Source organism: Globicephala melas, chromosome 6 (assembly GCF_963455315.2).
Source record: "Globicephala melas chromosome 6, mGloMel1.2, whole genome shotgun sequence".
Taxonomy (NCBI): Eukaryota; Metazoa; Chordata; class Mammalia; order Artiodactyla; family Delphinidae; genus Globicephala; species Globicephala melas.
The window spans coordinates 34418192-34445379 of record NC_083319.1 but is presented as its reverse complement, the minus strand read 5'-3'; the positions used below and the strand labels follow the sequence as shown (position 1 = coordinate 34445379).

The 27188-nt window shown below is 37.7% G+C and overlaps 2 protein-coding genes and 1 pseudogene across 3 annotated transcripts in view; 2 read left to right on the top strand and 1 right to left on the bottom strand.

The window, feature by feature from the left end:
• The window catches only part of NCBP1 (nuclear cap binding protein subunit 1), a 45993-nt gene that overhangs the window by 6668 nt on the left and 12137 nt on the right, over positions 1-27188 (top strand). The window contains exons 2-15 of one of the 2 annotated variants that reach the window (XM_030829785.3): positions 730-818; positions 1739-1839; positions 3627-3783; positions 11491-11598; positions 11957-12078; positions 13031-13100; positions 13548-13763; positions 18840-18937; positions 19886-19949; positions 21381-21491; positions 22217-22281; positions 23657-23719; positions 23963-24037; positions 26190-26293. In XM_030829785.3, the coding sequence (XP_030685645.1) occupies positions 730-818; positions 1739-1839; positions 3627-3783; positions 11491-11598; positions 11957-12078; positions 13031-13100; positions 13548-13763; positions 18840-18937; positions 19886-19949; positions 21381-21491; positions 22217-22281; positions 23657-23719; positions 23963-24037; positions 26190-26293 (1443 nt within the window). Of the gene's footprint in view, positions 1-729; positions 819-1738; positions 1840-3626; positions 3784-11490; positions 11599-11956; positions 12079-13030; positions 13101-13547; positions 13764-18839; positions 18938-19885; positions 19950-21380; positions 21492-22216; positions 22282-23656; positions 23720-23962; positions 24038-26189; positions 26294-27188 lie in introns of those variants that run through there. The other variant, XM_030829788.2, reaches the window with a different exon arrangement.
• Positions 15699-27188, bottom strand: part of XPA (XPA, DNA damage recognition and repair factor) — a 60096-nt gene continuing 48606 nt past the window's right edge. Inside the window, exon 7 of the transcript XR_009564274.2 lies at positions 15699-16693. The gene's annotated coding sequence lies outside the window, so the exon portion shown is untranslated. The remainder of the gene's footprint in view (positions 16694-27188) is intronic.
• On the top strand, positions 16225-17780 carry LOC115838664 (ras GTPase-activating protein-binding protein 1 pseudogene; annotated as a pseudogene).

Genomic DNA, 27188 nt, shown 5'->3' with positions numbered 1-27188 from the left:
TTTCTTTGAGTATGTCTGCTGATTGTAATTCTCATTGTTTGGGATGAACTAGACCCTAGTGCTGCAAGGTCTGTAGAAGCGAAACCGTTAGTTGAAGAGTTAAGAGCTCAGACATTTGTAAAAACTAGTGAGGAATCCTAATGTTTTATGCTCCCTTTCCCATCTTTTGAAGTTTTCCTCTTCATACCTTTCTTTTTTAAAAACTTTTTTCCCCCCTAATCAAGTCTTTCCACAGCACTCAACTTGGTTTTTACACCCATATTTCATCAGTTTACATAATTTTCATTATTAAAATAATGAGTACTACTGGCACTGACAGGTTTCAGGAACAAGTGACTAAGGATGAATAAACAACTCAAGTTCAAAGAATGGGAGTAGCCATACATGAGTGTTACAGGGAGTCTTCTAACTGCTAGTGGTTAGCATGTTATGGGCACCTTTGCTGCCTATCCATAGAAATGGACAGGGCTGCTGCATTGCGTTGCTCCATGGGGGCACTATAATCACAAAATTTAACATAAATAATGCTTCCTGGAGTTATTATGGTGCCACTGGGTATGGAGACAGTTGGTTGATCTAGCCTTGTCTGAGAAGTGGAGGGTCAGTTAAGCACTTCTGTGTGTAAATAGTAGGGCTTCTGGTACAAAAGTGATTATAGCATTAAAAAAGTTAACGTTTTTGATAACAGATTCATCGTGTAATGTTCACTTTTTTACATTGTTGAAACAGGGGGACAGCCTCACAAAAGAAGAAAGACCTCTGATGCAAATGAAACTGAAGATCATTTGGAATCTTTAATATGCAAAGTAGGAGAAAAGGTATGATCAAAATAGGCAGAGACTGTGATGGGCTTAGGGTTGTAGTTAACTGTGCTTGATTAGTTTCTGCATCTGCAAGCTCGATGATCTAAGTTGTGGGCAAAGTTTGTATTGCCATATATCTATATCCCAAAGTAAATGCATATTAAAAGCCTTGGAATGCAGAGAGTTAAATGTTATTAGTAATTTTCATAGAATATGAGTCTTAGAAGGGACCTTAGGGAATAGTCCACTCAATTTAAAAATGAAGACCAGGGGCTTCCCTGGTGGCACAGTGGTTGGGAATCTGCCTGCCAATGCAGGGGACATGGGTTCGAGCCCTGGTCTGGGAAGATCCCACATGCCGTGGAGCAGCTGGGCCCGTGTGCCACAGCTACTTAGCCTGCCCTCTGGAGCCCGTGAGCCACAACTACTGAAGCCCGCGCACCTAGAGCCCATGCTCCGCAACAGGAGAGGCCACCATAATGAGAAGCCCGCACACCACGGCGAGGAGTAGTCCCCGCTGGCCATAACTAGAGGAAGCCTGTGCGCAGCAATGAAGACCCAATGCAGCCAAAAATAAATAAAATAAATAAATAAATTAAAAAAAATTTTTTTAATGTATTAAAAAAAAATGGAGACCGAGGAAGTTCTGGATAGGTGAGGTAATTTGCCCAGTCATACAGTTAAGTGAATTAGTTAGAGAAGTAGAATAGAGCCCAGAATGTCCTTCCATTTCTAATACTTGTTTTGCTGTCTTAGATTGCTTTTTTAATTTTATTGGTTCTCTTTTCATGGTTTTCTAAGGAATAGTAACAACCTGAATTTATTTATACTAAACTGTCAGTGCCTTATATGTAACTTTTTTATCGTCACCTAGAAAATTTTAATGCACTAATTGCTGAGTACTTGACAAATATTTAATATGCTGTCCTCTACAGAGTGCCTGCTCTTTGGAGAGCAACCTAGAAGGCCTGGCTGGCGTTTTGGAAGCTGATCTTCCTAACTATAAGAGCAAGATCTTAAGGCTTCTTTGTACAGTGTATGTATACAAAAGATTTATGAATCCAGGTGATAATGTATTATCTACTCTTAAATGCTTGTGAATGTTCAGAAGATGTGTTTATGTTTCATATGTCATCTGCTTTCATTCTGTGGGGAATTTGTCAAATGAAATGACCTTTTGCCCTTTGGCGAACTCTTAGCGATAAATAGAATGAAAATTGAGCATTTTCTTTGTTTCGTTTCTTGTATCCTTAGAATCATTTGAGTTGACTACTTTTAAGTGAGAAAGTAGACAACTTCACATTCAGCGATTTTCTTTTAAGCACGTACAATTAAATATATATAATAGGGTTTAATTTATACTTTTAATCAGTAGTATCAAACATATTTGAGAACCAGTCATTCGAGTAACAATAGCCCTTCTTAGAAGGCTGAAGATACTTTTGAAGCTATGACATATAATAGGCATAATCTTTCTCTGAATTAGGTTAGCTAGAACGAGTATCAGCATTTAATTTGTAAGGACATTAGAATGGGAAAAGTCTTACATGAAATCATGAAACAGTCTCTCCCAACAGTGGAATTAGCAATCCAGACTTCCTCATCACTCAGGTGGACATTGGTCACTCTAAACTGTATGCTTTGCAAAGGAGTATCTATGACTTCTGGATAAAGGAGTCTTCATTATAAAGGTGCCTTAAAATGTTATTTCAGTTATTTTAAAATAATGGGTTTTTTAAATTGCTTACAGCTCAGTTTTGAAATTTAAAAATGTACACACAAATTGAAACTATCAGTGGATTTTACTTTAACATCTCATAAAGTACAAATAATTTCAGATACAATTTTTTTAAGGAATCTAGTTAATATTCAGGAAGACATGTCCTTAGACTAAGAAACTTAATACTAAGAAAAGTTATTTGGCTATAGTTATCCGTAGATTCCTTCTGTTCTGAAAGCATTTATTAGAATAGAGTAGATTTATGCTTAAACTCTGATGGAAGCCATGACTTTGAAGCAGGGGAGGGTTGAGGAGGAATGGTTACTATCAATGCAAAAAGTATAAGAGAATCTGAACAGTCAGGAGTTCCCATTTGCTTTTCTTTTTTGAGCTGATTTCTAAAGGCTGCCTAAATTAGGGATCAACATTTGCTTTTTTCAAAGATTTATTACTATAATCCTCTTCTCTGCTTTTCAAATAACTTTAATGAAAATTAACACACTTGAGTAAGCAAACTGGTTGTAAAGATATCTTACTCTATCAGAGTACCATGTTAAAAATTCAACAATTTAACTGATAGGAACTGGTTTTAGGTCTGAATTTTTTCAAAGCAACTAGAATAGTGTTTCTCAAAGTGAAATTCTGATCCCGTGACATTTGGTTGGCTAAGTTTAGAAATGTTGATTGCTCCATCTCCCCCTTAATGATTCTGCATTAAAGAACCTTGTTTCACTCAGCAATTGCCAGATATTTTACCATGGAAACCATTTGCTGTAGACCTGCTATTCAATTCCACTAAGCACATTGGAAGAAAAACTGGTCTAGTGTCAGTTATATCTATTTTAGTTTGATTTCACAATTAGAGTGTTTTACTTTCTTAACTCTTGGATTAACTAATTAGAATTAAAATGAAAAAATTGAGGGAGCCATGTCTGCAACTCTTCTCAATATTTTTGCCTTTTCTGACATTGTTTTAAAAACATAGCTAAATGTCATGCTTTTCTAAAGTTAGTAAAACAATTTAAAATTTTTTATAGTATAAAATTCAGCAACTTAATGCTGTTGTTTTGGGATCTTCTTATTGTGCTGGGTTCTCAAATCAGTGCACGTCTGTTACCTGAGAAGTTGACAATTTATACAACATTAGTTGGACTACTAAATGCCAGGAATTACAACTTCGGTGGAGAATTTGTAGAAGCCATGATTCGTCAACTTAAAGAATCGTTGAAAGCAAACAATTATAATGAAGCTGTATATTTGGTAAGTTTTTTGTTTTTTTGGCTTTTGGGGAGCTTTTTGGTATGTTATGACTTAGTGTTGGGATGAAGGGGAGAGGTGAGCTACAACCAAATAATTTATCTTTTCTCTTGAAATACAGTTCCCCACTCACCACAACAGCTGCTCTTTTGAAACCATTCTTTTTTTTTTTTTTTATCTTTATTGGAGTATAATTGCTTCACAATACCGTGTTAGTTTCTGTTGCACAACAAAGCGAATCAGCCATATGCATACACATGTCCCCATATCCCCTCCCTCTTGAGCCTCCCTCCCATCCTCCGTATCCCACCCCTCTAGGTCATCGCAAAGCGCCGAACCCATCTCCCTATGCTATGTTGCTGCTTCCCACCAGCCAACTGTTTTACATTTGGTAGTGTATATATGTCGATGCTACTCTCACTTCGCCCACCCACCCCATGTCACCAAGTCCATTCTCTGTGTCTACCTCTTTATTCCTGCCCTGCAACTAGGTTCATCACTACCTTTTTTTTTTTTTTTTTAGATTCCATATATATGCGTTAGCATACGGTATTTGTTTTTCTCTTTCTGACTTACTTCACTCTGTATGACAGACTGGGTCCATCCACCTCACTACAAATAACTCAATTTCGTTTCCTTTTATGGCTGAGTAATATTCCACTGTATATATGTGCCACATCTTCTTTATCCATTAATCTGTCAATGGACACTTAGGTTGGTTCCATGTCCTGGCTATTGTAAATAGTGCTGCAGTAAACATTGTGGTGCATGTCTCTTTCTGAATTATGGTTTTCTCAGGGTATATGCTGAGCAATGGGATTGCTGGGTCATATGGTAGATCTATTTTTAGTTTTTTAAGGAACCTCCATACTGTTTTCCATAGTGGTTGTATCAATTTACATTCCCACCAACAGTGTAGAAGGGTTCCCTTTTCACCATACCTTTTCCAGCATTTATTGTTTCTAGCTTTTTTGATAATGGCCATTCTGACTGGCGTGAGGTGATACCTCATTGTAGTTTTGATTTGCATTTCTCTAATAATTAGTGATGTTAAGCATCTTTTCATTTGCCTCTTGGCTATCTGTATGTCTTCCTTGGTGAAATGTCTATTTAGGTCTTCTGCCCAATTTTTAACCGGATTGTTTGTTTTTTTGATTGAGCTCCATGAGCTGTTTGTATATTTTGGAGATTAATCCTTTGTTTCATTTGCAAATATTTTCTCCCATTCTGAGGGTTGTCTTTTTGTCTTGTTTATGGTTTCCTTTGCTGTGCAAAAACTTTTAAGTTGATTAAATTCCATTTGTTTATTTTTGTTTTTATTTCTGTTACTCTAGGAGGTGGGTCAAAAAAGATCTTGCTGTGGTTTATGTCCGAGTGTTTTTCCTATGTTTTCCTCTAAAAGTTTTATAGTGTCTGGTCTTAACATTTAACTCTTTAATCCATTTGGAGTTTATTTTTGTGTATGGTGTTAGGTAGTGTTCTAATTTCATTCTTTTACATGTAGCTGTCCAGTTTTCCCAGCACCACTTATTGAAAAGGCTGTCTTTTCTCCATTGTATGTTCTTGCCTCCTTTGTCGTAAATTAGGTGCCCATATGTGCGTGGGTTTATCTCTGGGCATTCTGTCCTGTACCATTGATGTATATTTATGTTTCTGAGCCAGTACCATACTGTCTTGATTACTGTACCTTTGTGGTATGGTTTGAAGTCGGGGAGCCTGATTCCTGCAACTCCATTTTTCTTTCTCAAGATTGCTTTGGCTATTTGGGTCTTTTGTGTTTCCATACGAATTGTAAGATTTTTTGTTCTAATTCTGTGAAGAATACTGTTGGTAGTTTGATAGGGATTGCATTGAATCTGTAGATTGCTTTGGGTAGTATAGTCATTTTCACAGTATTGATTCTTCCAAACCAAGAACATGGTATATTTCTCCATCTGTTTCTGTCATCTTTTATTTCTTTCGTCAGTGTTTTATAGTTTTGTGAGTACAAGTATTTTGCCTCCTTAGGCAGGTTTATTCCTAGGTATTTTGTTCTTTTTGTTGCAGTGGTAAACGGGAGTGTTTCCCTAATTTATCTTTTGATTTTTCATTGTTGGTGTATAGGAATGCCAAAGATTTCTGTGCATTGATTTTGTATCCTGCAACCTTACCAAATTCATTGATTAGTTTTCTGGTGGCATCTTTAGGATTTTCTATGTATAGTATCATGTCATCAGCAAACGGTGGCAGTTTTACTTCTTCTTTTCAAATTTGTATTCCTTTTATTTCTTTTTCTTCTCTGATTGTTGTGGCTAGGACTTCCAAAACTATGTTGAATAAGAGTGGCAAGAGTGGACATCCTTGTCTTGTTCCTGATCTTAGTGGAAATGCTTTCAGTTTTTCACCATTGAGTATGATGCTTGCTGTGGGTTTGTCATATATGGCCTTTTTTATGTTGAGGTAGGTTCCCTCTGTGCCCATTTTCTGGAGAGTTTTTATCATAAATGGGTGTAGAATTTTGTCAAAAGCTTTTTCTGCATCTACTGAGATGATCATATGGTTTTTATTCCTTAATTTGTTAATGTGGGTGTATCACATTGATTGATTTGCGTATATTGAAGAATCCTTGCATCCCTGGGATAAATCCCACTTGATCATGGTGATCCTTTTAATGTGCTGTTGGATTCTGTTTGCTAGTATTTTGTTCAGGATTTTTGTATCTATGTTCATCAGTGATAATTGGTCTATAATTTTCTTTTTTTGTGATCTCTTTTTCTGGTTTTGGTATCGGTGATGGTGGCTTCGTAGAATGAATTTGGGAGTGATTCTCCCTCTGCAATGTTTTGGAAGAGTTTGAGAAGGATTGGTGTTAGCTCTTCTCTAAATGTTTGATAGAATTCGCCTGTGAAGCCATCTAGTTCTGGATTTTTTTTTGTTGGAAGATTTTTAATTATGGTTTCAATTTCATTACTTGTGATAGATCTATTTATATTTTCTACTTCTTCCTGGTTCAGTCTTGGAAAATTGTACCTTTCCAAGAGTTTGTCCATTTCTTCGTGGTTGTCCATTTTATTGACATATAGTTTTTTGTAGTAGTCTCTTATAATCCTTTGTATGTCTGCAGTGTCAGTTGTGATTTCTCCTTTTTCATTTCTAATTTTATTGATTTGCGTCCTCTCCCTTTTTTTCTTGATTAGTCTGGCTAAGGGTTTATCAACTTTGTTTATCTTCTCAAAGAACCAGCTTTTAGTTACATTGATTTTGGTATTGTTTTCTTCATTTCTATTTCATTTATTTCTGCTCTGATCTTTATGATTTCTTTCCTTCTGCTGACTTTGGGTTTTCTTTGTTCTTCTTTCTCTAGTTGTTTTAAGTGTAGAGTTAGATGTTTATTTGATATTTTTCTTGTTTCTTGAGGTGAGATTGAATTGCTATAAACTTCCCTCTTAGAACTGCTTTTGCTGCATCCCATAGGTTTTGGGTTGTCATGTTTTCGTTGTCATTTGTTTCTATGTATTTTTTTATTTCTTCTTTGATTTCTTCAGTGATCTCTTGGTTATTTAGTAGACCACTGTTTAGCCTCTATGTATTTGTGTTTTTTACAGTTTTTTTTCCTGTAATTGATTTCCAGTCTCATAGTGCTGTGGTCAGAAAAGATGCTTGGTAGGATTTCAGTTTTCTTAAGTTTTCCGAGGCTTGATTTGTGAACCAAGATGTGATCTTTCCTGGAGAATGTTCCATGTGCATTTGAGAAGAAAGTGTATTCTGCCACTTTCGGGTGGAATGTTCTGTAAATATCAATTAGATTTATCTGGTCTATTGTGTCATTTAAAGCTTGTGTTTCCTTATTTTCTATTTGGATGATCTGTCCATTGGTCTAAGTGGGGTGTTTAAGTCCCCTACTATTATTGTGTTACTGTCGATTTCTCCTTTCATGGTGGTTAGCATTTGCCTTATGTATTGAGGTGCTCCTCTGTTGTGTACATAAACATTTATAATTGTTATATCATCTTCTTGGATTGATCCTTTGACCATTATGTAGTGGCCCTCCTTATCTGTTGTAGCAGTCTTTATTTTAAAGTCTATCTTATCTGATATGTGTATTGGTATTCCAGCTTTCTTTTGATTTCCATTTGCATGGAATATCTTTTTCGATCCCTTCACTTTCAGTCTGTATATGTCCCTAGGTCTGAAGTGGGTCTCTTGTAGACAGCATATATATGGGTCTTGTTTTTGTATCCATTCAGCCAGTCTGTGTCTTTTGGTTGGGGTGTTTAATCCATTTGCATTCAAGTTTATTGTCGATATGTATGTTCCTATTACCATTTTCTTAATGGTTTGGGGTTTGTTTTTGTGGGTCTTTTTCTTCTCTTGTGTTTCCCGCTTAGAGAAGTTTCTTTAGCATTTGTTGTAAGGCTGGTTTGGTGGTGCTGAATTCTCTTAGCTTTTGTTTGTCTGAAAAGCTTTTGACTTCTCCATCAAATGTGAATGAGATCCTTGCTGGGTAGAGTAATCTTGGTTGTAGGTTTTTCTCTTTCATCAGTGTATCCTGCTACTCCCTTTTGGCCTGCAGAGTTTCCACTGAAAAATCAGCTGGTAACCTTATGGGGATTCCTTTGTATGTTATTTTTTGTTTTTCCTTTGCTGCTCTTAATACTTTTTCTTTGAATTTAAATTTTGTTAGTGATTAATATGTGTCTTGGTGTGTTTTTCCTAGGGTTTATCCTGTATGGGACTCTCTGTGCTTCCTGGACTTGGGTGACTATTTCCTTTCCCATGTTAGGGAAGTCTTCCCCTGTAATCTCTTCAGATATTTTCTCAGACCCTTTCTTTTTCTCTTCTTCTGAGACCCCTATAATTTGAATGTTGGTGCATTTAGTGTTGTCCCAGAGGTCTCTGAGATTGTCTTCAATTCTTTTCATTCTTCTTTCTTTCTTCTGCTCCTCAGCAGTTATTTCCACTGTTTTATCTTCCAGCTTACTTATTCATTCTTCTGCCTCCGTTATTCTGTTATTGATTCCTTATAGTGTATTTTTCATTTCAGTTATTGTATTGTTCATCTCTGTTTGTTTGTTCTTTAGTTCTTCTAGATCTTTGTTAAACATTTTTTGTATTTGTTTTTTGGTATGTTATGACTTAGTGTTGGGATGAAGGGGAGAGGTGAGCTACAACCAAATAATTTATCTTTTCTCTTGAAATACAGTTCCCCACTCACCACAACAGCTGCTCTTTTGAAACCATTCTTTTTTTAAAAAAATAAATTTATTTATTTTATTTATTTATTTTTGGCTGCGTTGGGTCTTCGTTGCTGCACGTGGGCTCTCTCTAGTTGCAGTGAGCAGGGGCTACTCTTTGTTGTAGTGCATGGACTTATTGCGGTGGCTTCTCTTGTTGCGGACCACGGGATCTAGGTGCACAGGCTTCAGTAGTGTGGCTCACAGGCTCTAGAGCGCAGGCTCAGTAGTTGCGGTGCACGGGCTTAGTTGCTCGCGGCTTGTGGGATCTTCCTGGACCTGGGATCAAACTCGTGTCTCCTGCATTGGCAGGTGGATTTTTAACCACTGCGCCAGCAGGGAAGTACCGAAACCATTCTTATTAAAGATACAGAGCTCATTACCGAGTCCAGTGGCTTCTGTTAGCTCAATCCTAGTTGACCTCCCTGTAACATGGGATGCTTTACACTACTTGGTTTCTGCAGCACCACTCTTTTCAGGACCTCCTGCTGCCACCTACCTTCTATTCCTCAGTCTCCTTTTACTGGGTAACCTTCCTTTGCCCTTTAAATTTTTGTGTTTCCCAGGATTCTGTCCTCACTTCACTTTTTTCCAAACATTCTCTGCTGAAGCATTCTCATTCTCTTATAGCTTCATAAACTACCTTTATTTTGATGACCTTCCCCCCTACCAACTCTAATCTGTATCTCCTGCTTCAGCCATTCTCCTGAGCTCCAGACCTTTGGTCCAAATACTACCTGGATAGCCCCAAGGTATCTTGCCTGGAAGTCCCTGAATTAATGCATTCTTTATACCTCCTTTTCTGTACCCTCAGCCCAACCCACACAAGTGGTTGCTATTTACTGGATAGCCCGTCCAGAAACCTGAGCATTAATTTTTGTCTTGCCTTTGCCCTCTCATACCAGTCTCCAAGCCCTGTCTGTCCTACCTCCTAAATTTCTCTCCAGTCTGTCCCTTCTCCTTGTCTCCAGGGCCTCTAGTGTAGTTCATGCCTTCCTCGTAATGTCTTAACAGCTCTTAACAGCTCTTTTTGCATCCAGATTCTCTGCCTTTCACTTTATCTTCTGTAGTGGCACCAGAATGGTCTTCTGTAACTAGGCTCTGTTCATGTTGGTTACAGGTTAAAAACCTCAGTTCCTTCCCATTTTCTACAGTGGATAGTCTTCAAAGCCTGGTGCACAAGATGATGCAGGAAGTAAATATCAGAACTCTTACTTATCTTAAATGGAAATGGAATTAAGCCTTATTAATACATAACACATAGATTGACAGTGGGCCAACTTATATTTATATATAAGTAGATATTTATGTGTTGAGGTATGTGATCAAATTCTTTTCTACTGAGTACATAATCAAAAGAGTTTGGACACTCATCACGCTATTAAGTTCAGATTCCATTAAGTCTGATCCTTCATGGTTGCCCCAGTCTGTTTCTCTTTGCCTCCCATATACCCTCCAGCTCTATCTGAATTACTTGCTGGTCCCTGAACACACCTTGTTTTTGAACCTTTCTGCCTAGAACCCTCTCCTTGCTCTCCACGTGAGGACTACTTTTTTCATCCTTTATGATCTAGCCCAGTTGTTACCTCCTATATGATGTTTCCCCCTACTCCCTTTGTCCCTATTTCTAGAACACTTTATTTATCTTTTAGTATAGGATTTATCCATCTGGGTTGAGATTGTGCTTGTCCCACTAGTCTGTGAGCTCCCATGTGACAGAGACTTTAATAGTGCTCAGCAGTGGCACACAAAGGGCACCCAATAAATATCTGTTCATAAATTTCCATTTCTGTGGTCCAGCGAAAATTTTTTCACAGCCAAACAGAAAAGAAGATTATTGGTTGTAATAGCTAGAATATTACAGTTTAGGTTCTTAGTTTAGTATAAATGTAAAGCTATAAATGCAGATTCCTGTCCTTCCTACAGTGTCTGTCACAACTACTCAGCTCTGCTGTTATAGCAGAAAAGCAGCCACAGACAATATGTAAACAAATAAGCATGGCTGTGTAAAAGTTGATTTGTGGACAATGAAATGTAATTTCATATAATTTGTATGAATCAAAATATTCTTTTGGGTTTTTTTCAAGCATTTAAATATTTAAAAACCATTCTTAGTTTGCAGGCTGCTTAAAAAACAGGCAGTGGGGGCTTCCCTGGTGGCGCAGTGGTTGAGAGTCCGCCTGCCGATGCAGGGGACACGGGTTCGTGCCCCGGTCTGGGAAGATCCCACATGCCGTGGAGCGGCTGGGCCCGTGAGCCATGGCCGCTGAGCCTGCACGTCTGGAGCCTGTGCTCCGCAACGGGAGAGGCCACAACAGTGAGAGGCCTGCATACCACAAAAAAAAACAAACAAACAAAAAACAAAACAGGCAGTGGGCTAGATTTGGTCCTTGGGCTGTAGTTTTTCAGAACTGTGGTTTCAAACATTACAGAATTGCTTGTTTTATAATTATTATAAAGGACATTTAGATTTCATAGAAATTGTTCTCCCCACCAGGTCCGTTTTTTATCTGATCTTGTGAATTGTCACGTCATTGCTGCCCCATCAATGGTTGCTATGTTTGAAAATTTTGTAAGTGTAACTCAGGAAGAAGATGTGCCTCAGGTAAGAAAACCCCTTGTGCTGAATCTCGTCCATATAGTACCAGGAATTTTTCACTGGTAACCCTTTAGTAGTAAAAACAGAAGATTAACAGTAGATTTATCACATTGTAAATTCTTAATGTCTAAAAGTTAAGTCAACTGGTATAATGGTGGGTTCTTTGTGACATCTGTACATTAGTTAAATGATTCTGTCTAGTAACATTAAAGCTAATATATCTAAAAATGCTCTAAATGAGCCAGATGTCTTTGTTAAGTCCTACTGAATTGCGTCCATAGGATTTCATTCAGGAATAAATATAATATGAATGAAAATTCACTAGCACCTATTTTAAATGTACCTTTTTAAAAAAATTCTTTAGGTGCGCCGGGATTGGTACGTGTATGCATTTCTATCATCTTTGCCCTGGGTTGGAAAGGAGTTGTACGAAAAGAAAGATGCAGAGATGGACCGAATCTTTGCCAACACTGAAAGCTATCTTAAGTAAGGGCACAGCAGCTTGGTAATGATTTTGTGTCCCCTTAAGTTTTTTCAGAAGAATTTTGTTATAAGTTTCATTTTCTATTAATAGGTAATTCTTTGGATATTGTTAATATCTACTTAGTTACAATAAAGCTAAAGGAAGTCTAAAGATAAAAATCTGCTTTCTCATTACACTAAGGTACCTTTAAATGATTTTTTTAATGTTTTATATTTTTCAAAAGTTGTACTGTTTTTTTAATACTATATAGATGTTTGCAAAAGAATGAAAATAAGAGTATGAATATGCTAACATTTGAATGTCATTTCCCCTTTTTATACAAATGATAGTCCAGTATACACATTGTTCTTCTATACACACTTGCTTTTTTTTCCCTCTTAATATAGTTTGGATTCGTTGCATAAGATATTTAGCTCTACCTCATTCCTTTTAACAGCTGTATGGTATTCCAGTCTTTTAATGTACTGTAATTCCTTTAACTAGTCTCCTGTTGGTAGACATTGAGGCTATTGCAAATCTTTGGCTATTTTAAACAGTGTTTCAGTGAATATCCTTGTACATAAGTCTTTATGTGCATGTACAAATATGTTTTGGGGTGGCAGGTACAAATATGTTTTGGGATGATGTGAATTCTTAGAAATGGCATTGCTGGGTTGAAGTGTCTTTAACAATTTTAATTTTGATATTTAGTCAGATTGCCTTCCAAAGAGATTATACTCTTCCATATGTCGTCTAAAGAGATTATATCAGTTAGCCCTCTGCCAGTGATGTTTTTGAAACCGTGTATTTGCCTACATTTTGGCAATGCAATACATTATCAAAGATTCTAGTATCTGCCAATCTGGTAGGTTAAAATGTTTCACTCCCTTAATTTGCATTTTATTAATTATGAAAGCAACTGAATATCTTTTCATGTTTTAGAACCTAAATGTAGATTTTCATTCTTACCTTTAGAAGACGCCAGAAGACTCATGTGCCCATGTTACAAGTATGGACTGCAGAGAAACCGCATCCACAAGAAGAGGTAAATTGATTTCAGTCTCTTGTGATACAAGCACAGAGTAGATTCTTATCTCTGTGACATATTCAAATCATCCCATTTGTATACCTCAGCTGGGTTTTCACATTTCATATCAGGGGTTCAGCTCCTCATAGCCCTAGGCATATAGTGGATTTTTAATAAATGTTAGAATGTCATCAAAACATTCCCTATTCTAGAGGTGATGTATTTTTTATTTAAGTGCCCAATTTGAAAAAATAAGAGGTATCAGCCCCAGACAGACTTTATAAAATAAGTAAAACAAAAACAGAAACTTCGCAGTATTCCTTAGTACTGTATTTAATTGTAAGTTAGCTTGCTTTTGTATCCTGTATTTTAGAAGGCAGTAGATTTTTGGTTTTGTCTAGTCAAAATGTTATTTCATCTAGCCTCCAAATATCTATTAATTGTTAAAAATTAATCTGTCTTTAGTATTTAGATTGCCTCTGGGCCCAGATTCAGAAATTGAAAAAGGATCGCTGGCAGGAGCGGCACATCCTAAGACCTTATCTTGCCTTTGACAGCATCCTGTGTGAAGCACTGCAGCACAACCTGCCTCCTTTCACACCACCTCCTCACACTGAAGATTCGGTGTACCCGATGCCAAGGGTCATCTTCAGAATGTTTGATTACACGGATGATCCTGAGGTACATGCATGACCAACAAAAGTGCCTTTCAAAGCGCCTGTGTTGTGTTGTAATTGTGGTTTAATCTTGTTTGAATTATGCCTATGGGACATTTTAATTTTGAGTTGTTTATTATCTAAGAGGGTCATTGGCAGCGAAGTTAACAGTTTAATTCAGTGAATGGTATCACCTCATTATTCAAGAAATCATATTTAGGCAGTGTAAATTGACAGCACGGTGTACAATTGAAGAGTGTAGGTTTGAGAGGCCAAGTAGGTTTGGATTTTAATCCTGGCTTAGTCATAGCCCAGCTGTGTGCTCTTGAGTGAGTTATTTACCTCCCTACCTTAGTTTCCTAATGGAATAATAACAGTATATATCTCATAAAGTTGTAATGAGGATTAAATTATTAACACGCATAAAGTGCATAGAACAGTATGTGACACGTGATGAGTGCTCAATAAAGTGTTTTTAATTTAAAAATCCCAATGATTAGTATAAGCTGACTTTATAGTTCTTAAATATATGTATTTTTTATTATGAGGTCAGGTTGTTGATAGCTGTTATACTTTAGCAATTAAGAAAATGTATAATTTTGATATTAACATTTGATATAAAAATTTACATTTTAACTGTGCTTTAGTTACTTTATACCTTTGCATTTGAGTGATTGTTTTTTTTGGATTTTTTAAAAATTTATTTTTGGCAACGTTGGGTCTTCGTTGCTGCGCACAGGCTTTCTCTAGTTGCAGTGAGCGGGGTCTACTCTTCCTTGCAGTGTGCGGGCTTCTCATTGCAGTGGCTTCTCTTGTTGTGGAGCACAGGCTCTGGGCACACGGGCTTCAGTGGTTGTGGCACATGGGCTCAGTAGTTGTGGTTCACGGGCTTAGTTGCTCTACGGCATGTGGGATCTTCCTGGACCAGGGCTTGAACCCGTGTCCTCTGCATTGGCAGGCGGATTCTTAACCACTGTACCACCAGGGAAGCCCATGACTGTCTTAACTTTAATACCCAGGCAGCAAGCACAGTGATCACTGGGCTGGTTCTGAAAAGAAACTCGCCTGGCTAAAGTACTATCGATACCTGTTGCTTAGTACATTCCAGTCAGCATAGAGCAGAGTTTCTCAGCCTCAGCACAATTGATGCTTTGGGCTGGATAATCCTTTGTTGTGGGGCTGTCCTGTGAATTGTAGGATGCTTAGGAGCATCCCTGGCCTCTACCTTCTAGGTGCCAGTAGCATGTCAGTTGTGACAACCAAAAATGTCTCCAGAGATTGGCAGATGTCCCCTTAGGGGCAAAATTTCCCCCAGTTGAGAACCACTGGCATAAGAACCAACGTTACCACCTTAGGTCAAACTTGAGTTTTCTTTCCCTGTCTTCTCTCTTCTATGGAAAGTTGCTTATGACCAGGGAAATTTTAGTGTATGTATACTCTATCTCAGGGTAACAAGTTGTTGGATAATTGGTTATATATACAAAATTATCAACTTGCTACCCACTTGCAATATTGCATATATAATGCTTTTAGTTAACTTTATGTAATGGTCTAATTAGAGTATATATAATTGGAAGTCTGATTTACAGTAAGACTGTTAGAATCTTTGTGATTAGGTATTTAGGGGAACATTAGAATGGCACCTCAAAATTTGCTTTTCCTGTACTATTTGTACTTAATTGGTGTTGCCTCTGTAATGTGCCCATCATCCTTTGCCAGAAGAGCATAAATATGCAAAATATCTGTTTGAAGAGGATTTGGTTTTTTTGTTCTGGGCTTTCAAAAAATGTTTTGTTTTGTTTTTAATTAGAAATGATAAAGTAGATTAAAGTAAAAGTCACCATTAAGTAGTAAGTAATAAGTAAATAAACTCATTGAACCTGTTTGCTATGCATATTTTTTTAATTAAACAATATCATGTAGATAATGTTCTTCAACCTTTTTTAAAACAGCGTAGTGTGGATATCTTTCAGTGCATACATGATTTTTTTATGTCTACATAGTGTTCGAGACAAAATTTTCCCTCTCTCCATGTTTTTTATGGAAGTAATCCAGTCCCATGGTTTCAAAAAATAAACTGTAATGGCCACGGCGGGCGAGAGCGAGCCGCGGCTGCCGCCCGGGCCCCAGGGTGATCTCGGGGGCCTGGGGCCCCGTGCGGCCGGCTCGGTAGCTTTTCCCTCCTGCCCTCCCGCACGCGGAGTCCTTCCTCCCCTGACGGGGTCTCCAGCTTAACCCAGACCAGAGGAGGCTTTTCTTTGGGTGGGGGACACGAAAATGCATTGAGAATTTCTCAACTCGGGAAGCAGAAGTGCTGCTCCTAGGTTTTACAGGGAGTAAGGGGGGAGCAGTGAGTTCATGGATATTGAGTGATGATAATAGCTAACCTTTTTCCAAGCCCTCGCTGTGTGCCAGGCACTGTGCAGAGCAACTTGTGTGTCTCTTCTTTACTCCTGAAATGCCCCAATGAGGTTAAATTGACCAAAGCAATGGTTATGGAGAAGCCTAGTCCCCTGCTGGTCGGGCAGGAATTTGTGAGACAGTATTACACACTGTTGAACCAGGCCTCAGACATGCTACACAGATTTTGTGGAAAGAACTCTTCTTATGTCCATGGGGGTTGGATTCAAATGGAAAGCCAGCAGATGCGGTCTATGGACAGAAAGAAATCCATAGGAAAGTGATGTCACAAAATTTCACCAATTGCCACACTAAGATCCATCATGTCGATGCTCATGCCACCCTGAATGATGGTGTGGTGGTCCAGGTGATGGGCTTGTTCTCTAATAACCACCAGGCTTTGAGGAGATTCATGCAGACCTTTGTCCTTGCTCCTGAGGGCTCTGTTGCAAATAAGTTCTATGTTCATAATGATATCTTCAGATAACCAAGATGAGGTCTTTGGTGGCTTTGTCACTGAGCCTCAGGAAGAATCTGAAGAAGAAGTAGAGGAACCTGAAGAAAGACAGCAGACACCTGAGGTGGTACCTGATGATTCTGGAACTTTCTATGATCAAACTGTTAGCAATGACTTAGAAGAACATTTAGAAGAACTTGTTGCTGAACCAGAGCCTGATCCTGAACCAGAGCCAGAGCAAGAACCTGTGTCTGAAGTCCAAGAGGAAAAGTCTGAGCCAGTATTGGAAGAAACTGTTCCTGAGGATGCTCAGAAGAGTTCTCCAGCACCTGCAGACATAGCCAGACAGTGCAGGAGGACTTGAGAACCTTTTCTTGGGCATCTGTGACCAGTAAGAACCTTCCACCCAGTGGAGCTGTTCCAGTTACTGGGATACCACCTCATGTTGTTAAAGTACCAGCTTCACAGCCTCGTCCAGAGTCTAAGCCTGAATCTCACATTCCACCGCAGAGGCCTCAGAGGGATCAAAGGGTGCGAGAACAGCGAATAAATGTTCCTCCCCAGAGGGGACCTAGACCAGTCTGTGAGGCTGGTGAGCAAGGTGACGTTGAACCCCGAAGAATCGTGAGACACCCTGACAGTCACCAACTCTTTATCGGCAACCTGCCTCATAAGGTGGACAAACCAGAGCTTAAAGATTTTTTTCAAAATTATGGGAATGTGGTGGAGCTGCGTATTAACAGTGGTGGGAAATTACCTAATTTTGGGTTCATTGTGTTTGATGATTCTGAACCTGTTCAGAAGGTGCTTAACAACAGGCCCATCATGTTCAGAGGTGAGGTCCGTCTGAATGTGGAAGAAAAGAAGACTCAAGCTGCCCGGGAAGGGGATCGCCGAGATTACTGCTTTCGGGGACCTGGAGGCCCTCGAGGTGGGCTGGGTGGTGGGGTGAGAGGCCCACCCCGTGGAGGCATGGTGCAGAAACCAGGATTTGGAGTGGGAACGGGCATTGCTCCAAGGCAGTGAATTGCTCTTCACCGATCTTCAGGCAGCAGTACAAACCCTAGCTCCCACAGAATGGTGATTTCTTCAGCCAACCTTTGGTATCTTGGAATCTGATCCTAGTCTATGATAAACTGCTTAAGTTTGTACAGTTCTACTTTTTGTGTTACTGGTGTGTGCTCCTTCCCCTCTCACCCTCCCCCCACCTTTTAGTCCTTCACTTCCAGTTTTGTGGAATGATATTTTAGGAAAAATGGATTTTTAAAGAAGAAAAAAAAAAGACTGCATTTCCTTGCTTTATTTGCATATACAGACTGGATTTTTTTTTTTAACAGTTTCCCCAAAGGATTGTCTTGCTTATTACTGACATTTGGTATGTTTCATTCATTGGAATATTTTTTACTTATTTTCTACATTTTTCAAAAGCCTGTGAGAATTACAGGATTTGATAAACATTTTGAAGGCAGGAAGAACCCAAACTGTCTCTTCTTTGAGAGTCATGACTACCTTCTGCTGTGGAAAAATTGCCGTTGGAAAAATTGACAATTTAGATTCTCTCTGGTATGGTTAAAAACTGAATAAAAGGTGTTAGTAGAGTTTTTCTTTGGATACGTGGTTGCAAAACAGTTCCAAAACCTGTTTTTACCATTGAAATTTAAACTGTAAGATAGGTTTTAAATGTCTAGAATGCAACTGATAAGCTTTTCTTGAACTGTTAGATTTTTTTTTTGAAGTAGAGTTTTTTCATGTTTAATTTGTATTTGTAAAAAAAAAAACCAAAAAGACCCCAAAAATTTTCAAAAATCTGAATAACACAAAACCGGAGCAAAACTGTTGTGCCTTCTATTTATCTTTGATTCCAGTCTTGGCAATTGTTTAAAGAAAAATAATAATAAAAAAAATAAACTTAGATTTGTTCTATTTAAAAAAATAAATAAAAATAAACTGTATAGGACTAATAATATACAAAAATTACTTAGTTTGCTTCATTTAAGACTTGAAGTGGGCAAGGATAGTACAGTGTCAGATGCAGTAGAAAAAACACTATAGCTGACATTCTAATTCTCTTGTAGACATAAGTGAACAAATTTGCTGAAATACAGAGCTTTCACACTTGTGAACTTTTATCTCCAGCATCCAATACAGTGTCTGGAACATAATAAGCTCTGATATATTTGTTGAATAAATGAAAAATAATATTTTGTCTAGGTCTGGAGTATATGTATTTGGTTTTCTTTCCAGGGTCCTGTAATGCCAGGGAGTCATTCAGTGGAAAGATTTGTGATAGAAGAGAATCTTCACTGCATCGTTAAGTCCCACTGGAAGGAAAGGAAGACTTGGTAAGATGCTTTTCATGGTACTTTTAGTAGAGTGGAGAAAAAGTAGCAATCTTGATGATTTAGTAAGAGCAAATGTACGTTAAGAGTAAGAAAATCTTCCTCTCTTCCTGATGCCCTGTCTTGCTAAGACCGATCTCTAGCTTTCTGGAGGCACTTCACCCTCAAATAGTACTTTCCTGGATGCTGTATAGTACTGTAGTGCTTTATAGTAATATGCATATGATGCCTGCTCTTTTGTATGGATATTTGCCATGTGCTCTGGACAACTTAACTTGAATGGCAAGCTGTTTTTGGTATGAATGTTGTGGGAATAAATGAATACTAATGGTTTTGCTGTTTCCTAGCAGTTAGACATCAAGCTTTGGAAAAGTTTATTTTTAATATTTTCTGAAACCTTGGAAAGTTTTGGTTTAGATCTTAAAATGGAAAGGAATATAGTATTTTGGGAATGGTCTACCTTATAAAACATTTTACGTTAGTAGATCTGAATATACTTCCTTACTATTATTACTTATATGCCTTTTTTTTTTTTTTTTTTTGCGGTACGAGGGCCTCTCACTGTTGTGGCCTCTCCAGTTGCGGAGCACAGGCTCCAGACGCGCAGGCTCAGCGGCCATGGCTCTTGGGCCCAGCCGCTCCTCAGCATGTGGGATCTTCCCAGATGGGGGCACGAACCCGTGTCCCCTGCATCGGCAGGCGGACTCTCAACCACTGCGCCACCAGGGAAGCCCACTTACACTCCTTTTGATCTTCTAAGGAGTTTTGCATGCATTAAAGAGTTTCCTTATGGTAGACAAAATAATCTGTGCTGTAGTTAAGTAACTGAAATCTAGAACATTTCAGAAAAAGATTTCCTTTATATCTACATACACTGTTTTTGAAACTGCTTATTTAGTTTTTCATATATCTGTGTATACTCATTAAACTTAAATTACACTTTTTATATAGTGCTGCACAGCTAGTGAGTTATCCTGGGAAGAACAAGATCCCCTTGAACTACCACATAGTTGAGGTATGCATTCCAAGTGGAGCTTGTTTTTAAGTTTCAGAATCTTTCTGTTGACTGTAAAGTGTAATCTACCCTTGGCCTTTTTGTTGTTCTTGCTACTTGGCAGGTGCTGAAAATTAATAGAGAAGAGAGGAAATTGCTTTCAATTTTGGAGCTCTGTTAGCCATGTTAGTAAAGAGAAAAGAGGAGGTTAAGCCCAGTGTACAAATGGAATTTTGAGTTGCCTATAATTTATTTATATATTGATAGTATATCTTCATTCATGAATAGTTATCATGGATAATGTAAGTTACCTCTAACTCTATCAATACATTGTCCACTTAACAGATGTATAAGAGGCTTAAATATTTTAAAATACTGTATTCTTTAGGCAGATAACCCATCTTTAACTGTGTTTATCTGGCCTCTTATTACTAGCATACCCCTGACTAGTGTATTATTTCCTACAGGGTAGGGATAAGTAGGAATCCTTATTTATTCTTAGAAATCAAAAGAGCCAGTTGTTTTGGAAGTGGAAAAAAATAGATAATGCTTTTGATTCCATATGAAGTCATACAGAAGGATGATACTAGTAGCGTAGTTGAACACCTTGTAGAGATTTATTTCCCAAAAAACAGTGTTTTCACTTGACCCAAACTGTCAGTTGCATTATTCATTTATGTTAAAATACTCAAAGTGAGCATAATTATGTATCATTTGATTCACTTTTTATTCATACTATACCTATGTACTTCCTTAGAAATGCTGCATCTGTTCTCTTTATAGAACTTGAGAGTGTGGTTAGGCTATGAACTTGACTCAGTGACATGTCAGTTGAAATGCAAAACATAAGTCATATTTTTAAATGTGCAAAATGTGTAGAAATTCATACAAAAGTATGGGAGATGGGAGTGAGAAGAAGGAATGCAGACCAGGCTCTAGAAGTCGAGATAGATGGTCCACACATTATATAAGGAGGAAGGAAACAAGTTTGTGAACGAGAGCATGGCAAAAAAGTCTTGGAATACCAAGAATATAGTAACAGTGTAGAATGAGTTAATAACTATCTTCTGTTCCCATCCTCCGAGTCTACAAAGGACTTTTACTTCTTATAGGAATGAAACTCTGGTGGATCTGTGAGTCCCCAGTAAACTGTACCTCCCTGAATTAACTCTGATACTTCCAGAGTTGAAATTGGACAGTTCTCTGGAAGTATCAACTAAGCATTAATTTTTGCATATTCTTATTTGATTGAGTCATAGAGATAAGAAATCTTCATTACAGTATTCAATTGTAGATCTTTGTGTTTTAAAGAGCATAATTTTAAAGGTTAAAAAGTAATTTTTTTTTATTATGAATACCATAGAGTTAGACTTTAGAACATTGAGGTGTTTCTAATAGTAGAAGTGTGTAGATAGCTGTTGAATTGAGTTCTGACTTGTAATTCCTTTGTAGGTGATCTTTGCAGAGCTGTTTCAACTTCCAGCACCCCCTCACATTGATGTGATGTACACAACACTTCTCATTGAACTGTGTAAACTTCAGCCTGGCTCTCTACCCCAAGTTGTATCCTTTCCTTTGTTTTTAATGTACTCTCTTTGGCCTGACTTTAAGAGATTATTAAATATTTCTGCTTGTGGGTTTAAATCACTTCATGAAAACAGTTTGGCATTTCTTTAAAAGTTAAACATTACGTGTACTATACAATCCAGCCATTTTGCTCTGGAGTATTTACCCAAGAGAATAAATGTTCATAACTTTATTTGTAATAACCCAAAACTGGAAACAATCCAAATATCCATCAACAGAATGGATAAGCAAATTTTGTTACAGCTATACAGTGGAATACTACTCAGTAATAAAAAAAAAAGGACAAATTTTCAATGCAGGCAGCAACATGAATGAATTGCAAAATAATTATATTGAATAAAAGGTGCCAAACAAATATGAATTCACACTATATGATACCATTTACACAAAATCCTAGAAAATGCAAAGTAATATAGTGACAGCAGACCAATATTTGCTTGGGGGCATAAATGAGGGGCAAAAGGGAGAATGGATTACAAAAGAGCATGGGGAACTTTTGGAGATGATGTAAATGCTCATTATCTCGATTTCATGGGTGTATACAGATCAAATGTAGATCACTGATACCTCAAAGATCAATTACTTGAAACAAAGCTCAGCATTATTAGTCATTATATAGACTTCTAAGAAATGTTATTTATTTTTTCTACCACAGCTTATTTTCAAGGAGAGTATAGTTTTCCTTATCCTGAAATTCACAGCTTGCACAGGCAACTGAAATGTTATACATGCGTTTGGACACGATGAATACTACATGTGTAGACAGGTATAGTAATTGCCTTATTTCTGTACTGAGTGTTAGCAGCTTCTTCTCCCTGTACTTTATAAAAGAATTTGATAAGGAAAACAATCACCTTTTTAAGAATTTCCAAGTTGGTTTTTCTTTCTTGCCTCCCACAAATAATCCTTTATATAATAAAACTTGTAATTGTTATAACATTACACTTTCTAGTTTAATTTTCAACATGAAATGATGCCCATACTGAGGTTTTCTTTAATTGCATTGTTTAGTTCTTTGGTATGGTTACACTTTTCCCTCTGTAATTGGGTAGGTAAGCTTTTAAAATAGGTTTTATGCTAACCCATATGTAGAAGCAGAGTCTAATACTGTATATTTATGTTTATATAATATGTAATTTTGTTTATGAATAGTATCTGCTTCTAAAATAATTAGCTACTATGTAACTACAGCTCCAAGACTCAGTTTATACAAAAGGCCATATTGGATTTTTATAGCTGTGGTAATTTCATGCCTGTTGTCATCTTCTGGGTGAGGTCTATCATGTACTACCTTTATTAGCTGGTGTTCTCTCTTCTGTCAGTTTTCCAAAGTAGATCAGGACAGATATTGAACATTTCCATAATCTGTCATGTCTGCTGTTCAAATGCGATATTTGAAAATTATCAGTAAAGGCTATCCTGTGTTGTTGACCTATTATCTTGAGTAATTGTAATGACTGAAATTATAGATACATGAGGGATGTGCTTTAAGAAGGTGTCTGCTGAGGTTTTTTTCCCAGTCTAATTAATAAACCATCAGTTGTGCTGGGCATCCCTATTATGCCATTCATTCAGCAAGTGTTCATTGGGCTCTTAAAAATTTCACAGTGTTATACAGTCTACTAAGGTGATCCCTATCTAGTCAGAGAGATCAGATGTGTTTTTAAGAGAAAAGGGGGCTTTGATGGTATATTTTGTTGTTTGTGGTGAAAGGGTGTGGTATGATGATGAGAGACTACTTTGGCTCGTCCGTTTATAAAACGTTTTTAATCTTTTTTATTTTTGCACCTCACACCTCTGTTTCGTTGTCAGTTAAATGGGGAAAATAATACATTCCTCAGAAGTTATTGTGAGAATTAAATTATATAAACATATATAAGGTACTTGATATAAAACAGGCACTTGAATCATATCAATTATTCACTTAAAAAGGATAGCACTGTTAGGAGTGAGATGGGGGACTGTTACTTTTTGAAGTAGAAGGTGAGTTACAGGATTTGCACAGAAAAGGGTAACTGGTAGGAGAAAATACAGCTGTCGGTAGGGGGAAATCGGGTTTTGTCTGAAGGATTATGTAAGTTCCTGTTATAAATTGCAACCATTCATCCTTTTCTGTCCCCCCACCCCACTTCTCTGTATAGGTTTATTAATTGGTTTTCCCATCATCTAAGTAACTTCCAGTTCCGTTGGAGCTGGGAAGATTGGTAAGCAGTGTTATGTATATTATATCTTTCTTCTCTCTACAGTCTGCCATTTTTTTAAAAAAGTTAATATTTAAAACTATAATATAAAAGCAATCTTCTTCACAGTCTGAAAGATTTAGGGTTTTTTTTGTATGTATATAAATGTAATAATTTAGGTAGAAGGGAACTATTTGTAGCTAAGTACAAGTTAGGTATAGCTGCAGATCATGTGTAAGAACTTACAAAACTATATTTCCTCATTAGGTCAGATTGTCTTACTCAAGATCCAGAAAGTCCCAAACCAAAGTTTGTAAGAGAAGTTCTAGAAAAATGTATGAGGTAAGTTCTTTGTGTTTTCTCCTTGGCTTAGGTCTTCTAATTTCTGTGGGGGTATTTTTCCCTTCTCTGCATTTGTGATGTATGTCTAGAATATTATTTTTAAAATCCAAGTACCTACCTCTCTTCCCTTTAAGTTTGTAATCAAGATTTAGGCTGAAAAACTTGGGCAACCATGCCATCTGGATTCTATGTGAATTAAGCCAATAAGGTTTTTTTGTCAAATAGACTTTGAAATAATTTCAGATTTCAGGAAAATTGCCAAAATAGAGCTCTGTATAGTGTTCATCTAGATTCCCTAGTTAACATTTTACTACATTTGTTCTAATGTCCTAGTCCTTTTTCCCTCTCTGTGTATGTAATCTACCCTTTATATTGGTCTTTTTCTGAACCCTTTGAAAACAAGTTGCAGATATGATGTCCAAGCATCCTTTAATGGTCGGTTGTATATTTCCTCAAAACAAAAACACTCCCCTACGTGACCAGCATACAGCTCTCCAAATCAGGAAATGAGCTCTGATACAGTAATACCACTATACGATCCACAGATGCTGCTGAAATTTTGCTAACCATCCCAACAATGTCTTTTCCCTTTCTGGTCCAGAATTCTTGGATACAACGTGTGTAGCATTTAGTTGTCATTTTCTTCAGTCAATCTTTTTTTTTTTTTTTTTTTTTTGGCAGTACGCGGGCCTCTCACTGTTGTGGCCTCTCCCATTGCGGAGCACAGGCGCTCCAGACACGCAGGCTCAGTGGCCATGGCTCACGGGCCCAGCCGCTCCGCGGCATATGGGATCTTCCCAGACCAGGGCACGAACCCATGTCCCCTGCATCGGCAGGCGGACTCTCAACCACTGCGCCACCAGGGAAGCCCTCTTCAGTCAATCTTGAACAGCTGTTATTCTTTATCTTTCATGTCCTTGTCAGTTTTAAAGAATGTAGGCCTTACTTTGTTGTGTTGCCTTGATGGCGCCCTCATGACTCAAGTCTTGCATTGTCCCACCACTAGAGATGTTAACCTTGATTACATGGCCATGTCAGGCTTCTCTAACTTAAATTCACCATTTTTTCCCTTTGTAGTTGATTAATATTTTGTGGGAAATACTCTGAGGTTACATCCTGTTCTTTATCAGACCTCCACTGACAACTTGTACTTTTATCTGTCACCACTGTGGTAATTGCCAAGTGATGATTCTCTTTGTCTATTATTTTTTCTACATTTATTAGTTGGCATTCTACTGTAAGAAAGAGCTTTCCTTTTTCACCCATTTATTAATTCCTGTGTTTATATATCAGTAGGGACTATTTCATTCAGTGGGTTCTAATTCATTACTGTCTTTATTAATTATGATGCTCAGATTGTCCCTGATTTGTCCATTGGGAGTCCCTTGTGGCTCCTGTGTCCATTTTTTTTCTTCTTTAATGTCCCCCTCCATTCATTGAGCATTTCCTTATTTCTGGCACAAGATATTCCAGGCTTATCTTGTGTTTCCTTGCCCCTTTCCTGGAATCATCTATTTATTCAAGGAGTCCGAGTTTCTTTTAGTGGAGCATGGCACTTAGGAAGCAAGGTCTGGACACTTGATGTGCTTGTTACTATTGGGGTGTCATTGGTTGTAGGCCCTCTGGATGGACAAGGGTAGTGAATATATTTCTACACACACACACACACATCTGTAACTATTTTTATATCCACTTAGATGTGTGTATCCCTCCAATTCCAACCAAACATCTCATTTTTTTCCTAGCCTTCCCCTTTGCCATGATTTGTAAATACCTTTGCAGGCATTAAGAAACCTGGTTCCCATTAGCCTCAATAAGTATTTATTTGCTGCAATATAACCCAACCAAGTCTCCCAACCATACAAACGGTTTCCTCTACCTCATCCCACCCCACCATCACCACCCCACATACCTGGCCTCCAGGCTTGTGGACCCAGTGGCCCACACCTAGTGCAAACCAGTAAGTTTTGAAGAAGGCCTGAGTTCTCGTGCTGGCCTAGACAACAGTTTAAAAGACTTGTTGTCCTCTTTTATTTCTTGGTTGTCAGCTGAGTCCGGGGTGTTGGAGATTGTGACCTTCTGGGTAAGTTGGATGTTACTGAAGAATGGAACTGATGAATGATATTTTCTGAGGCTCTTATTTGTATTGTAGGTTGTCTTACCATCAGCGTATATTAGATATTGTCCCTCCTACCTTCTCAGCTCTATGTCCTGCAAACCCAACCTGCATTTACAAGTATGGAGATGAAAGTAGCAGTAAGTAATAAAACAAATCCTGTTTTTAAAAGGTACTAATGCAAGTATTCTCTTAAGTCGGTTATCTAAGGTGGAGAAAGTGAACTTTTTCTCTTCTTGGGTTTATATTTTCTGTTTGAAAGGTGATTTCTCACTAACCTCTATTGTTTTATTTGCTATCATTTTGAAGGTTTATTACGATTTACTTAGTTATTACTGGCTTGTTACTTTTTTCTTTTAATATTGTTTATAATGTTATATCCATGACATTATTTTAAATGTTGCTAAGTATAGCAAGATGAATTTATAGCCAGAACTTAATAGAATGAAAATACGTTTGTCATGGCAATGGAGATTACTCGAACTGATTAATATCTGGTAACAGTTCAGGTGCACATAGACTGTATTTTGACCAGCAGTATGCCGCTAGAAGTAAATTCTTGAACATGCTTTTCTTACTTTTTGGTCACATCATTTCTGAGGTTGCACTATAAATCGAGGGGGGGCTATATAATTTGATATGCCATTTTGTGCTTTACACTTAATGAAGGTAAGGTTGTACATTGGTGAGCACTGGTAGAGAGTTAGGTGTGGAGTTTCCAAGTTAGTCTTTTCACATGGCACTGAACACAGCTCCTCCATGAGCCTTCCAGTTCGTGTTGTGTAGCAGTTCTTTGCATCTTGAAACTCACTCCTCTCCCTTGCCTTCTCATATTGTACCCCTGGTTCTCCACCTGCACCTCAGACTACACCTGTTTTCCTTGAAATAAACTCAGTTGGTTCCAATGCTAAGTACATTTCCTATGTTACAATGTCACGTATTCCTTAAAACAACTCTGAGAAATAGGTATGTTTATTTTACAAATTTTACAATGAGGAAATGGCTTCAAAGAGCCAGAGTGAGATTGCTTTGAGT